At 40.3% G+C, this 16,582-nt stretch overlaps 1 protein-coding gene across 27 annotated transcripts in view; it reads left to right on the top strand.

Moving 5' to 3' along the window:
* Window positions 1-16,582, top strand: part of NEB (nebulin) — a 210,797-nt gene that overhangs the window by 35,836 nt on the left and 158,379 nt on the right. For all 27 annotated transcript variants that reach the window (XM_066281248.1, XM_066281221.1, XM_066281230.1 and 24 more), the window contains exons 22-31: window positions 1,528-1,635; window positions 3,251-3,349; window positions 4,116-4,220; window positions 4,308-4,415; window positions 6,141-6,452; window positions 6,556-6,762; window positions 9,296-9,400; window positions 10,296-10,403; window positions 12,169-12,480; window positions 13,845-14,051. In XM_066281248.1, the coding sequence (XP_066137345.1) occupies window positions 1,528-1,635; window positions 3,251-3,349; window positions 4,116-4,220; window positions 4,308-4,415; window positions 6,141-6,452; window positions 6,556-6,762; window positions 9,296-9,400; window positions 10,296-10,403; window positions 12,169-12,480; window positions 13,845-14,051 (1,671 nt within the window). The remainder of the gene's footprint in view (window positions 1-1,527; window positions 1,636-3,250; window positions 3,350-4,115; window positions 4,221-4,307; window positions 4,416-6,140; window positions 6,453-6,555; window positions 6,763-9,295; window positions 9,401-10,295; window positions 10,404-12,168; window positions 12,481-13,844; window positions 14,052-16,582) is intronic.

Below are 16,582 nucleotides of genomic sequence, written 5' to 3' on the forward strand. Positions count from 1 at the left end.
AAAAAAATTCACTATTACATCATCATCACTATCATAACAATCACATTCATCAGTATCAATAATTTTTTTACATAGATTGCTCTCTTGTCTAAAAATAAAAGCTATGATTTACAGCATCAATTTTTTATAATATCTAGGGTTATTTTTCTTGCAGATGAAAATCTCTTTAGGCAAATTATTTGTCTGAACTTCATATCAAACATTTTATCCTAACAACTTTTTATTCTAAAAGTAGAATAAAACGCACTTAACATAAAATTTGCCATCTTTACCATTTTAGGTCTCTACTTCACTAGCAGTTAATTATAGTCACACGTCACGCAATCAATCCCCAGAACTTGGTCATCTTACAAAACTAAGCTCTATGCACATTAAACAACTCGCCATTTCCTCCTCCTCTCAGTCCCTGGAAACCATCCTTCTTCTATTTTCTGTTTCTATGAGTAGGATTACTCCAGAGACCTCATGCAAATGGAATAATCTAGTATTTGCCTTTTTGTGACTGGTTTATTTCCCTTAGCATAATGCCCTTAGTATTGTAGCATGTGTCAGAATTTCCTACCTTTTCAAGGATGAATGGTGTTCCCTTTTCTGTTATACCACATTTTTTAACCATTTATCTGTCAATAGACATTTGGGTTGCTTCCATTTTTTGGCTATTGTGAATAATGCTGATATGAACATGAGATACCAACATTTTCCATCACTAAGAATTTTGTTTTATACATTATCATCTTATCTGTTTGTTTAATTTTTTTATGTTTCTTCCTCCCAAATAGATTGTAAACCTTTCAAAGGCAGGAACCAAGTGGTTTCTTGATTTTTCATTTCAATTAAAAAGCCAGACCAGCAATCTGAATTTTGTATCTAGAGTGCAAGGTTTAGGCACCATCTATAACCAGATCACAAGAGTAGTTCATTATTTTAATAACACTAAGTAACTGTCCTTAATATGGAACCAACTCCAAATGATAACTGCTCTCTATAAGCAAATTAATGACAGAAACTATATTAAATTGAATTATTAGCCAGTGTAGAAAAACTTCTGAGTTGAGTATTACACATGAAGCCCATTTACACTAAACTGCAAACACTTAGTACAAATAACTACTATTGAGTCTTATCTAATCAATGAGCAAAATTATCCACCTTTAATGTGGCCTTCAGTCTTAATTTGACCATTGAAACATAGTATATATTAGAGCTCTAGTGAGCAAACATCTCATATTTGATTATCTAAATATATCAATTTCACTTATTCCTTGAAATAAAGCTTTGAATTTAGCATTTTCCAGATTGAACTTCCATTTAGTTGGAGATAAGGATGAAATGAAACATATGCCAACTGGGAAAACAATGAAAACCTAAGGGCTGTTAAAATCTCTCATCAAGAACATGTTTAAAATAACCTTACTGTATGGAAGGAATAAAGAAGCTGGTCAGAAATCTTAACATCCTTTCGGGTAAAATGTTGATGTTTTACAAATAAGGATGGTGCTAAGTTCAACTGTTCTCTTGGCATTTCAGGTCGAATACAAAGCTGACTACAACAGCTGGATGAAAGGCTGTGGCTGGGTGCCCTTTGGGTCCTTGGAATTGGAGAAGGCAAAGCGAGCTTCAGAGATCCTGAATGAGGTAAAGCCAGTGCACCTGTCACAGAGAGAGGTCTGTGCATGAGCCACATGAGAAGTCCCCAAACCATGGAAAGGGCCTCCACTCCTGCTTCATTCTGTAGTAATTGTTGGTGAGGGAAAAAACTAACCACATGCATGAATTACTCTAATAAATAAACATACACCTTTACATCACCAAAATAATACATGTGAACAGTTCATGATAAAATATTTTAACAACTTCATGTACCATAAAATACTGTATTATGTGTACTTCTTCGTAAGTTTTAATAGGTTCGTATAGTTGTACAGTCATCATTCCATTGAATTTTAAATTTCTGCTAGTGCTCCAAGAAGATTTCTTGAAAAATTCCTGCCCCCTAACTTCAATGCAAAGCAGCCCCTCATCTGCTTTTTGTCGCTATAGTTTTGATTTTCTAAAAATTTCCTTTATGAGTCTTCTTTCATTTAGCATAACGTGTTTAAGGCTCATTTATATTCTTATATATTATTGAGTAGCATTCCTTTGTATGGCTATGTTGCATTTTGGTAGTCCAGGTAGTGCACATCCAATTTTTGGCAATAATAAATAATGTATATAATGACTATTATAGAAATTGTGTCAAGTATTATATACTATGTCATATTCTTGATGACTTTGAGGTATTATATAAGTTGTTACTCAAGCTAAGAAAAAACAATGATGGTCTTGCCATCTTAAACAAGCCAGGCTATTTGTCACTTCTCTGCCCACAGTGAAACTTTCTGCTACTGTCAGGCAAAACCATTATCAAGGAAGTTAGACTACATGAAGAAGGGACAGAGGCGCTCAGTGAGAGTTGTCTTCCACACTCAAGATTCTGTTGTTACTTTGTGCTTTTGTTTGTCTTTGGTAAAAACCATTTTATCTACTCAGAAATTCCTCAGACAAAGTTCTGATGAGTTGGTAGTTGTCAGAAGTCCGAAGCTGAGAGAGTAATGCAGCGTGGGAGAATGAATGGAGAAGAAGGCAGGACTCAGGGCAGCTAGGAGTCGGCAGCTCCCAGGGGCACAGCTCCCGGTGTTCTCTCTTCGGTGCCTTTTCAGCACTTTAGTGACAATCTATGTACTAACCATTTTAAGGCTTGCAGAGCAAAACTCTTCTCTCTCTTTTTCAATATTCTCTAGCCATTGTTCTAATTCCTCAAATAAAAAGCTTTTTTACTTTATCTGCTGACCTTGTTACAGGGAAAATAACATCTCTAACACTTGTTAGTGTCATGCAAAGACACTCTAAATTGTTTTTCTGCATGGTATTCTGTTAATGCTTTAGAAAAAATTGGCATGTTTCTGGATTCTGCTTAGCTGGATATGCCCTCTTTTATGTCATAAGCAAAAAATTGAGAGAGTAAAGTTCGGTTCCTGAAAGTTGTATTGATCTGTCATGCCCCATTAAATCGAAGATTAAGGCAATTTTAAATAACTGTTTTGTATTGTATTCATTTTTTTTCCCCCAAGCCGACCAAAAACCTAGTGTTTTTATATTTAAAAGTCAAGGAAAGTCCTGTCTATCCAAATTAATTTTAAGAATTTTTATAGCTCAGCCTTCAGTGAAAGTTATTTTATTTTTCTCCTTTCTTTTTAAATTCACCAAACAGAAAAAATACCGCCAACCTCCAGACACTCTCAAGTTTACCGCGATTGAAGATGCTCCAGTTATAGTCCAGTCTAAAATCAACCAGGCCCAGAGGAGTGATGTGAGTGTGAACCCTATCTGTGCCTTGATAAGTGTTAACTAATACAAATATATTTGTGTTCCAAAGGTACCAATTACCTGTAATTACTCTAGAATCTGAAGAGACTCAATTACATGAGCAACTGTAATTCCTGATCAGCAATTCCCTCAGTTTTTCATTGATAAAGCACATCTAATTCATATCATTAGAGTATCAGGTACCGTGTGCTGATTGTCCTTTCACTATTTTGACATTTCTTTCCAAGGAGAAGGTAAGAGAAGCTTCTTTGGATAACAAGAAACACTATAAGCTTATTTCTAGAAAAGGACAAGAAAATAAATATGGTCACTGCATCATATTGAGGAGTTACATTTTAAGTCAGAGCTCAGACATAAATCATCTGTAAGTATAATATAGATAGTTGGTGTAGTCTACATATTTGCCTTTCTTATGCACAGGAAAGTGTCTGCAGGTTAACATTTTCATCAGGTCACCTTCCTGGGCTTATTTCCACCAGATGCCCCTACCTAGGGCCAGAGGTTCCTAGTACATAGATACCAAGGGGCCTATGTCCAGATGAACCAGCGCAAAGATATGTCCCTCGTAATTGCATGTGAGACCTTGAATACCTACAGACATTTGCAGGTGAACACAGGGCCCTCACAAAGAGTATTCCATAAAAAGCACCTCTCTGTGCAGTATGATCCTTTCTGAAATCCTTTTCCTGTGCCATTCAATCATTTTTCCTACTTTATTAGTTTGTTGAGGCATTTCTTTTCTCTTTCAGATTGCCTACAAAGCCAAAGGAGAGGAAACTCTTCACAAATACAGCCTCCCTGCGGACCTGCCCCAGTTCCTTCAGGCTCGAGCGAACGCCTACAATATCAGTGAGGTGTGCGCCGGGGCTCTGCGGCTGAGTGCAGGATGAGCCTTTTCTCAGTGTGCACTGAGTTCTATTTAAATGACATTTTTCTTTCAGAATATTTACAAAGCAGACTTGAAAGATCTGAGCAGGAAGGGCTATGACCTGAGAACCGATGCGATTCCCATCAAAGCTGCCAAAGCTGCCAGGCAGGCGGCGAGTGACGTAAGTCCAACTGGTGGTCACCTGTGTGTCACTAGAAAATGTGGGTGGGATGGACTTGTTATCCAAACATCACCACATCTGTTGTCCCTGACTGGAAGCACGTCTGGTTGAAAACTGTTTAGAAAAGAAAGTTCCCTAAGCAGATCTAAATTGGGGGGAGGGGTAAGGATTTGTATAACCTTTACTGATCGGGTCCAATCAAACATCTTAGTTAAAAATTCTCATCTATATTTCTACTCAAGTGCACTTTATCCTTCTGGTGGAAATAAATAATTTACATATTATTCAAATCATAATAGCCTCCTGATGGTACAATTTTATTTCAAAACTTGCTTAATTTATATAAATTCCCTATAGCTTAAATAAGAAAAATAACTTTTTTTAAATTTCATTACTTCTACAAATGATGACTTGGCTTCAACTTTTGTAGCCTTTCATGATCAGTTATTGGGTTCCATTAAAGTTAGGAACTCTGTTTCTTTTGTTATCTTACTTTAACCCAGCTGTGAATTGAAGTCACTTTGCTCTTTGAGATCTAAATAAAATTGGCTCGAGCCCCGCCCTATCGCCCTGTTGCCCTGTGGGGAAGTGGGAGGCCCTGCCTGTGATTGTGTGATTGCGGCAGGTGTCCGGAGATTGTTGCCTTTCGATCACCTGTCTCCTGGTTTGCCCATGGTGCATTCGCTCTGGCTCACGTGGGGTCTTCTCCCCTGGAGTCACTTCTCTTTCTGCTCTGCTTGATCCAGGGACAGAACACAGCCCCTTGCTTTTCATTTCCCCCAAGTTCCAAGCACAACTATACTGATTGTTTGAAAGGAAGTGGACATTGCACTAACATAAATTTGTGACAATTGAATAATAAATACCTGTGTCCTAAAGGCCTTGCCCTCCAGAATTTCTCTCTGACTCCCATTCCCCGTGGATAGTTTCCTCTGGCCACCCCACCCCCCCAACATATACACAAAGCTTCCCTCACATATCTGCTTCTCAGTTCCCCATGTTTCTTCCCAGGTCTCCCCAAGGAAGCTCGGTTCTCTTTTCTTTACTAATCAGAGCCGATTAGTTTTTATACACTACTGGCTCTTGCTCTCCCTTTGAATATGCAGACTCATTAAAATTCTACTACTAGCCTGACCTGTGGTGGCGCAGTGGATAAAGCGTCAACCTGGAAATGCTGAGGTCACCGGTTCGAAACCCTGGGCTTGCCTGGTCAAGGCACATATGGGAGTTGATGCTTCCAGCTCCTCCCCCTTCTCTCTCTCTCTCTCTCTCCTCTCTCTCTCTCTCTGTCTCTCCCTCTCCTCTCTAAAATGAATAAATAAAAAAAAAATTCTACTACTACCACTATGTTCTACTACTAATCAAATAGCCTGCTGTTTGGGATCCTCGTTAGCAGCACAACACAACTGGTAGAGTTGTGAATTATTTATCTCTTCATTGGTCTCTCTCAAGTGTCTAAATGGGAAGGGACTGGCTTTAGCTGGTCGTTGATATGAATTATGGTAACGTCCCCTCCTCAGTCACTCGTGTGGCAGAAGCAGCTATCAGCAATCAAATGGGCTCAAAAGAACATTTATTTTTACCTGGCTACTTACAAGTGAGTGTCTAATTATTTGGTTATTGACATAATTTCCAAAAAGCTCAATTGCTTCAAACCATGGTCTCATTATTCAGTACAATCTTCCTTACTGCATTTTAAAATATGCCCACTCTTGTTTCTAATAGGTTCAGTACAAAAAAGCTTATGAAAAAGCCAAAGGAAAAATGGTTGGCTTCCAAAGTCTCCAAGATGATCCTAAACTGGTTCATTATATGAATGTAGCCAAGATTCAATCAGACCGGGAGTATAAAAAAGATTATGAGAAAACAAAGACAAAATACAACACACCCCATGATATGTTCAATGTTGTGGCAGCTAAGAAAGCTCAGGATATTGCCAGCAATACCAACTATAAGCATTTACTCCATCATTACACCTACCTGCCTGATGCCATGGACCTGGAGTTGTCTAAAAATATGATGCACATACAGAGTGATGTAAGTGACATTTACTTCACAAGACAATGCCCCTTCAAGGTCAGAGCCCGTGCAAGAGGACCCGTGCCTGGGTGCTCACTCTTCACTTGTTCCTTTGCTGCAGAACGTCTATAAAGAAGACTACAACAACTGGATGAAAGGCATTGGCTGGATACCAATTGGGAGTCTGGATGTAGAAAAAGCTAAAAAAGCAGGTGATGCCGTGAGTGATAAGAAGTACAGGCAACACCCAGACACCCTCAAATTTACCAGTGTTGTGGATTCCCCAGTTATGGTTCAGGCGAAACAAAACACACAGCAAGCCAGTGACGTAAGTGCAATGAAACAGAGGGTGCAAAGCGTGGAGGGAGGCTTTTATCAAATAAGTATCAGTTCACATTTTATTCTCTGAACCAGTGTCTTTTTCTTTTGAAATTATTTAACTTAAAATGAATAATTACAATTATTTTTAGTTTGGTCACTAATATTTTCTTTTTCTTCTATTTTGGGCCTTACCTTCCTTTTTATAAATTCTTCCACTTTAACTACTTTGAAATACTGGATTATTAGATAATTGGACATGGTGCAAAAAGTTCTACTCTACTGCCACTACTACTACAAACACACACAGAGTACATGTAAACTTTAAGTTTAAGTCCCAGACACTTTTTATTATGGCAAATTTATTATATCCAATTTTATATTAATTTCTTAATATTTCATTTTCATATGTAATACAGGAGAATAATACACACGAGTATATGAGTTTGCTCCTCAATTCATCATATACAATTATTATAGAGAATTTTTATACTTATGTCTTGGTGGAAAGTAGTACATTGCTTGCCTGCCTGTCCACAAGCCATGTTATGGTCTGGCTAAAGTCAGATCTAAAAGAAGGTCTGGTGCATAGAGGAGTTAAAGGGACATCAAAAGCATTCATTCATTAATTCAATGAATGAATGTTTTGATCACCTTCCATTTGCCAGGCACTGTTGTAGTGGAATAACCCATTACATGGCCTTGGATGGGAACACAGCCAACAAGAAAAGAATGTTTTGCCAAGAGAATTGTTTTGTGACTTGAAGTCAGGTCACTGAAACAGGTCTATGTGACTGAAGGCAGTTGCTGGGCTTTTCTCAGAAAAACATTCTCATAAGATTTCTGTACTTTCCAAGGTTATCCCTTAAGGCTTAAGATAAGGAGAGGAATGTTGTGGGATTCATAGAAGCAATAGCAATTAATGCCTTCTGATATTATGTTGTTACTAAGCTAACTTGTAGGTGCACTCCATGTATCTTTAAGTAAAAGTTACACTTGATGTTATGCCAATTTCTCAGTAAACAAGCTTTTTGAAGTCTTGTGAATAAAATTAGGACACTGCATGAACTCAGAGCCATTTGCCTGAGCGAGCGGTGGTCCTTTGCTAGTCCTTGATGATTCCATCTGCTGATCTCTCTCTCTGTGCCCCCGACTCACAACAACACACTGTATTATGTACTGATGGTATAAAGGTTAAATAGACGAGGATTAGTGGGATATAGGACATCACAAGGATATAGGACAAGCATATAAGACAAAGGTATGGATAGAAACAGTATTGCCATAGAGACAGGTGAATGCTACAGGAGAGGCATGTGCTAAGTAAGCACAGGGAAGAGGGCAACTGCCAACCAGAGCTTCCCTGGCAAATAAGGGAGGGAAGGGTGCATTCCAGCAAGGGGAAATCATGACGGTCAAGAAGTAATGAATGGAAGAACAGTGAAAGGCTCAAGATTGTAACTGATCACTGATGGTCTTGGATGTTAATTTATAGTCTGGACATTATGGGGTAGGTAATGGGATTTATTGAATATCTTTAATCTATGGAGTTGTATTATCAGGTCTGTGTTTTAAAAGAGAACTGTGGCAAAAAGTACAGAGGCTATATTGGAGAGGGAAGAGTTTGGAGGCAAGGCGATGAATTAGAAAACTGTTACAGATGTCCAACAGAACGCTTATTTGGACCAACTAAGGCAGTTAGTTGGATTCCTAGGAGAAACTCTTTAGTATTTGAGGGTTCACTTAGATATTAGCCATTCAGACTTTACGTGCGATATGTACACACCAGTTTACATATGATATTCCACATAGATATGCCTGGAATGTGGAAGTATATATGACAAATGACAATCAATCAAGAGATTGAAAATCTACTTTTGACTCTGGTTCTGTTTTAGTTTTAGAAATTAAACAATTTTTTTATTATCAAGAGGAGGGTATAATATGATTTCTACATCATATACTTTGATATCTTTCAAGCATATTTAAAAATAAGAAGCTAGGGTAAATATAAAAGAGTAAACCTTTTGAGTATATTGGGGTTTATGTATAAGCACCTTCATTTTATAAGGAAATTATTATATGCTTTTTACTGATACAATTATAATTGGAAAGTTTTTTAGCAGAAGTAAAAGACCCATTCTAACTATCATTTTCTGTCTAAAAATAAAAAAACCCAAACTATGAAAAAACCACAAGACTTCTAATTTCACTAGCAAAGAATGAACTTTTCTGGCTTTGGTGAATTATGTCATTCATGTTAGAGTTTCCCATCTGAACTTATTTTTTATCTATCTCTGGCAGTAAATGATTCCTGTTCTCTTAAGGATTTTTTTCCTCTCTGTTATAATAGAGTTGTTGGGTCTTCCTAAAGATAACAAAATGCTTGAATTTCTTACAAATAGGAAAATGCCCTTGATAATTTTAAACAATAAAAATATTGGGGGATTGTGCTAAGAGTAACTCCTTTAAGCATTCGATAAATGCATTTTCCTTTTTGTGCTATTTGCGACGCATTTAGTCTTTGTGGCTGTGTGTTGCAGATCGTGTACAAAGCCAAAGGAGAAGATGTGAAGCATAAATACACTATGAGTCCCGATCTTCCTCAGTTTCTTCAGGCCAAGTGCAATGCTTACAATATAAGTGATGTGAGTAGCGTCTTTGATGGGATGTGAAATAAAATCATAGAATCATAAGGTCTGATAGAACAATTACTGAGATCAACTTCCCACACAGCCTCCTTTGCAGCATGTCCTGCGATGATGGCTCTGTGCCTCTTTTTCAGTTTGTTTTCTTTTCCTTTTTATTGGATTTACTGTCCTTTTCAAGTGTACGTAACTATAAAGGATTCTTTTTTAAAAAAAATTTCATTGAACTTATTGGGGTGACACTGTTCAATAGAATTTTGTAGGTTTCAGGTGTACTGTATATTGTATTGTGTGTTCACCACCTTAGGTGAGGTCTCCCTCCATCACCATTTATGCCCCTTCACCCTCCTCTACCTCCCCTACTCCTTGTCCTTCTGGTGATCAGTAGATCTTTTTACGTAAAGCTTAGCATCTAGTTTACTAAAACTTTTATTTAGTTTTTCCTAGTTTTGCATGTGGAGGAGGTTATTATCCTCCAGAAAAAGTAAGAATAAAGAAAATCCTTTTCTTTTCTGTTCTTTTTTTTTTTTTTTTTTTTTAACAGCAATTCAGAATTCCTGAAGGTAACCACCAGGTCTCCCCTTGACCTTCTTTTCATAAGACTGGGCAGCTTTAACTCCAGTTAGTCCTCATACACCATGGTTTCCAGAGCCGTTACTGTGCCTCCGGGTGCACCCCGGTTTCTCAGGTCCCGCTTCACTAAGTGCCACAACCACTCGCGTGAATAATTAGTGCAGAGTCCAACAATTTCATGCCACATAAAGTGTGACATTTTGCTCTAGGAAATTCTTTTAGCTTCTACCTTCAGAGAAATTAAACAACCCCAGCCGTTGAGGAATCGCTGTAGCTGATTAACGCACAGCGGGCTGACATCCTTTTGATTTTCCTGTCTCAGGTCTGTTACAAACGGGACTGGCATGATTTAATAGCCAAGGGCAACAACGTGCTGGGCGATGCTATTCCCATCGCTGCTGCCAAAGCATCGAGAAACATTGCCAGTGACGTGAGTAAACATTTTAGGGGAAATCTGAGTGATTGCTTTTTTAAAAAATAAACAAATGTATGCTTGTTGAAATGCTATCACATTGAAGAGAGTATTTTGAATTAATGACACTCAAATTCTCCACAAAATATTGTTTTGAGAAGCTGTCACTTTTTCAGTGTTGTGATTCTTTTTAGTTGACCGCCCCCCTCCCCGTGACACTGTCATAAGCCTGACAGCTCCTTCCCCCCTGATTCATGGCCCAAATTACCTTCACTGACGTGTTCCCTGACAGCCCACATTTATTCTCAGTGAGAACACCCTGACTGACATTTACACATTAAATTCAGATGCCTGCCTGTGTTGTACTTGTATTAAGAAGATTGAAAAGGTGTTACATAAAATGTACAGATTTTATACAACAAATGGAAAAGGGCCCACTTTTCTAGAATATAATTTGGATTTATGTAAATTGATGCCCATTTCATCCGTAACAGACCAAGTATACATTTATTCTTCTTCCCATCACTGAAAAACAACATTTTCAAAAAGCCTGCATGCCCTGCAGGTGTCACACAGTGTTTCAGGGCTACAATCTTGGTTTGAGAAAGGAAGATAGACTACACAGGAGACAGGGGTATAAGAATTCAACAGCTTTTCCTTGTAGGGCTGAAAATGTGGTCTACCAAGATTTGCACATCACAGTGAAACACATTTCCAGTTTAAAGAGAAAGTGAACGTCTAAAGTATGACGTTATCTTTTTATTTTTTAACACTTGCACTGGGTTTTTCCTAACATGCCTAGAGATTACTCGAGAACCCTCTTGCCTGCCAAACTCTTGTTGATAAAGCCATGCTTAAATGGCAGGAGCAGTGTGTCTGCAGAGTTTAGGTGGATTTGAATTCTTTGATGTAAAAATTGAGGTTTCACCTGTTACCTACAGTAGAGCTCAGTCTACACCACATTGCTGAGCCCAGCAGTGAGAGAGATTCTGGACCGCAGGGCTTTGTGGTTAGATTTTTACTGATGGAAAACTCCCCACAGTTCCTTCCCTGACTATGTGGTTCCTTTATCATCTGTAACTGCTTCAGCCGAGGGCCTGGAGAGTAGCTGCTGGCAAATGGGTGGGAAATGGGGTGGGTGAGGCCCAGCCACCTGCCAGTGCAGCGCTAATCTGACACTACCTAGAAAGAAGAAGGTTCTTGTTTTAACCCTATTAGGTCAACCTGAGACCAATATCACAGTAATGATTTCCTCCCCGACCCCAGGACGATCTGAGTGCAAACATCTCACATGTAGAGTTTTTTAGAGTTTCTTCTGCACCTGTTGTGTACATACTACTAGGCCAATTGGGACATAAAATGGAAGATTTTTCTCAATAATTTCTAATATTCCATGATGTGTAGTAATAGAATGGATTGGGTAAATTCACATTCTTAGAAATCCAAAAGATATTGGTCTTATATTTAGAATGTGTCATCTTTATATTAAGTGTGAAAATTCAGTTGGCCTTTATATAAAGTTCCAAATGCAAACCATCTGTCAGACTGATAACAGAAGAAGAAACAGGTCCTGAGTGTATCACACCCACATATAACCAGGAGTGACGAAAATAAATGCTGTCACTCTGAACCTTCTGGGGACTGTAGGGGGGGAGTATGGTTTGCGTTTTTGTACAATCTTCCAGAAAATCACAATGTTCTGAGAGTGTTTGTGTGTGGATGTAATTGCTTCACCTAATATTATAATGTCTAGGACTTGGCTAATTGAATTCTGCCTCTGCAGTATAAATACAAGGAAGCTTATGAGAAGTCAAAGGGCAAGCACGTGGGCTTTAGAAGCCTCCAGGATGATCCCAAGCTGGTCCACTATATGAATGTAGCAAAGTTGCAGTCTGATCGTGAATACAAGAAGAACTATGAGAACACCAAAACCAGCTACCATACCCCTAAGGACACGGTTAGCATTACAGCTGCAAAGATGGCCCAGGATATTGTTACCAACGTCAATTATAAACAACCGGTGCATCACTACACATACCTTCCTGATGCAATGAGTGTCCAGCACACCAAAAACGCGAATCAAATTCAGAGTGATGTAAGTACGGAGGTCAAAACAGACCCAGAGATTATGGCACTTACACGATGACCATTTCTTCCTACTTTAATAGACTTAACAATACAATATTTGAAAAAAAGGGTACTATAAAATGAACAATCATTATTGAAAGACTAACAAAAGCATGGTAGACAAGCTGTGTTTTTGCTGGCTTTCTGTGCTCCTATTGTAATCATTGACGCTGCCTTTATTAACTTTTGGATCAAAGATAAAGCAATATTCCGCTAAGCAAATAAAACAAGAGATTCTCAAGAGGAAATGGCTGTTCCTGGGGGGTGGGTGGCTGCTTTCATGGTAATATGTGTAATGCAAAATAGGAGCATTCGTTATTCTTTCTGAATTTAGGAAAGTTATTTTTGACTTTTTTAAACTCTCATGCTTGAAAATCTGTGTAGCGAGTCAGCTAAAATGAACCAGGAGGGCTTAGTGATTACAGAATGATTCACGGAGAGCTGCCTGGGGAGGGTGTTTAACATTCAGGGCTCTTCCTTCTGCAGAAGTCAGATTTCTATAAAAATCGTCCTTCATAAAGGGAAGAAATGGTGTCTGTTTATTGTTGCTCAATGAAAATGTCTCTCCCCAACTGAGATCAGGAATAGCTAGGTGGACAGTGAGTGTGAAAATTCAAAATTGTGGAGTTTTCAGTGAAATGAAAAGGAAAGCCAGTTTATTGTCAAAAGAGAATATTTTTTTAGCAGAACCCATGGAAATACTATATGTGGCCTACATTAAGGTGACCAACATTTTTACAATGAAAAGGAGGACAAAAATAAATGGAAGAAAACAACACCGTAAATAAAAGAAACATTTTATTCATTGCAACAATAATACACTATAATATGATAAATGCATAATAGAAACATTTGTAATATTTTATATTATAATTATGCTTACATGCCTATTAATTTTTAATAATAATTTTAAGAAAAAAGTACTCATTTAGATACAAATACGTCACATCACACGCAATGGATTGACTCTGCATCGATCAAATACGGACATTTACAGATTAGTCTTCCAACATCAAAAAGGAGGACATGTAGGAGGACACTTTTTGAGGGAAGATGGAACCTACAAAAGAAGGACTGTCCTCCCTAAAGGAGGATGATTGGTCACCTTACCTACATTCTCTCTGTGTTGTATACTGCACTCTAACAACAGAACTGCTTCTTTTTCTTACCAAGTTCCGAGTAAGATGTGGTGGCAGACATACCAAAGCTCCGTTACAGACACGAGCGTGCTGGAAAGGTTGCATTCATTCCCCTGCAGAGAATTGCCGGTTTCAGAAACACCGCTTGACTATTCGCTAGGCTTTCTCCTCATATGAGATTACTCTTTTACAGAATGTGTATAAAGACGAGTATAACAGCTTCCTCAAGGGCGTTGGATGGATCCCTATTGGTTCTCTGGAGGTGGAGAAGGTCAAGAAAGCAGGCGACGCATTAAATGAGAGGAAGTATCGGCAGCACCCAGACACCATCAAGTTCACGAGTGTGCCTGATTCCATGGTCATGGTTTTGGCGCAGCAGAACACAAAGCAGCTAAGTGATGTGAGTGGTTTCCCTTCAAAAGGGTTTGTTCATGGCCTGACCAGGCGGTGGCGCAGTAGATAGAGCATCTGACTGGGATGCGGAAGGACCCAGGTTCGAGACCCCGGGGTTGCCAGCTTGAGCATGGGCTCATCTGGCTTGAGCAAAAAAAAAAAAAGCTCACTAGCATAGACCCAAGGTCACTGGCTGGAGCGGGGGGTTACTCAGTCTGATGAAGGCCCGTGGTCATGGCACATATGAGAGAGCAATCAATGAACAACTACGATGTTGCAACAAAAAACTGATGATTGATGCTTCTCATCTCTCTCCGTTCCTGTCTGTCTATATCTATCCCTCTATCTGACTCTCTCTTTGTCCCTGTAAAAAAATTAAAAAAAAAAAACCCACAAAAGGGTTTGCTCATGAATAACCCCATGACCAGCCATCCCACCATCCTTTTAATTAGATATGTGAGACTGCATCTACTGTTACAAAATCAACCACTTTCAGAGCTATAATCAAAAGGGTTTACTTTTGAAGCAACTTGGAACTTGAACATAAGCAGAGCAAGGAGGGGAAAAGGAGACTGTTTCAAATGTGCTTTATTTTCCAAAAGTAGGGAATCTGTGCTATTCACTAGACATATGAAATGAAATTGTATCTATCACCGTGTCTAAATTGCAAATCAAGCTGTTTGTTGCTCTGAGTTGCAATTGTTCTACTTAGCTATGCAGGGAAAAGGCATAATAATGTCCTAATCCCCATGCACACAGCTCGATGTTCTGAGCAGCAATCCTGAGAGCAGCCCCTGAGGAGACAAACAGTTCACGCTCAGAGCCATCCGGGTCCCCTCTCCCAGCGCAGATCTATTTGGATCCTCATTCTTAGTCAGAGTGTCATTACAGTGCTCAGTACTTCACCCCGTTTGGTCGTTCCAGAATTCTGTTAAAATGCCTCCACCAGAAAGAGGGAGATAAGAAAAAAACAAGGAAGGGAAGACTTTGTGCTTTAGCCCCAGATATTAGAGGGTGGGGGGAATGCTTTGCTTGGCTCAGATTTGAGGCATATCTGTGGATTTTATTTCTCAGGCCAGTCCCTGATAGCACATAACCACAGATGTTTCCAGATTAATTCTATTTCAGTGGCAATAAAGGGTGTGGAGTCTTCTGATTTCTTTTGTACTGACCGAGGTGTCAATTCTTTTTTTTTTTTTTTTTTCACTTTTCTGAAGCTGGAAACAGGGAGAGACAGTCAGACAGACTCCCGCATGCGCCCGACTGGGATCCACCCGGCACGCCCACCAGGGGCGACCCTCCGCCCACCAGGGGGCGATGCTCTGCCCATCCTGGGCGTCGCCATGTTGCGACCAGAGCCACTCCAGCACCTGGGGCAGAGGCCACAGAGCCATCCCCAGCGCCCGGGCCATCTTTGCTCCAATGGAGCCTTGGCTGCGGGAGGGGAAAAGAGAGACAGAGAGGAAAGCGGGGCGGAAGGGTGGAGAAGCAAATGGGCGCTTCTCCTATGTGCCCTGGCCGGGAATCGAACCTGGGTCCTCCGCACACTAGGCTGACGCTCTACCGCTGAGCCAACCGGCCAGGGCCCGAGGTGTCAATTCTTAATGTGTTTTTTTCCAATTAGCTAGGAAAACTGTGCTCTCACTAATTATGTGCTCCCCAGCCCAATAAATGCCATCAGGATCTACCTGGTTACTCAAGCCAGAAACCTGGCTGTCGCCACGGATGCCTCTCTGTGTGAGCCTCGCATCCAAAACCTCTGCTGAGTGCCCCTCCCACATCTCTCCCTGCCACCCTGTGGGAACACCTCTCCATCTTTCAGCCGCCACCAACCCTGTTCCAGCTTCCATATCCCTCATGTGGACAACAGTGACCATCTGTTATTTGGACTCTATCCCTGAGGCGCACACCACAGCAGAGAGACCACCTTAATCAAGTCACACCCCTCCTATACTTAAAACCCTTTAGTAGCTTCTCCTTGAACTGAAAATAGAACCTAAACTTACTAACTTGGCTGAAAAGGCCCCCAGCCCGGTGGCCCTGCTCCCGTCCTGTCCAGCCCTCTGCCCTCCTGTACACACCCCAGCCCTGCCCCCGTCCTGTCCAGCCCTCTGCCCTCCTGTACACACCCCGGCCCTGCCCCCGTCCTGTCCAGCCCTCTGCCCTCCTGTACACACCCCAGCCCTGCCCCCGTCCTGTCCAGCCCTCTGCCCTCCTGTACACACCCCGGCCCTGCCCCCGTCCTGTCCAGCCCTCTGCCCTCCTGTACACACCCCGGCCCTGCGACGCGGCTGCCGTCCGCCTTCTACACTGGCTGTGCCCTTTCCAGACTCAGGGCCCAGGATGCTGCTCTTCGTCTTCCTGGACCCCACCCTTTTCTTAAAGTTTGGGCATAAATATCACCTCCTTAGAGAGCCTTTGCTGGCCACCCCTTTGTTTCTTTCCTAAAGTTACTTTATTTTACAACATATCACAAATTCTAACTCTGTCTTCCGGTTTCTGTGTTTATTCTCTGCCTCCTCTACTGGGCTCTAAGCC

This window comes from Saccopteryx bilineata, chromosome 5 (assembly GCF_036850765.1).
Source record: "Saccopteryx bilineata isolate mSacBil1 chromosome 5, mSacBil1_pri_phased_curated, whole genome shotgun sequence".
NCBI classification, from domain to species: Eukaryota; Metazoa; Chordata; class Mammalia; order Chiroptera; family Emballonuridae; genus Saccopteryx; species Saccopteryx bilineata.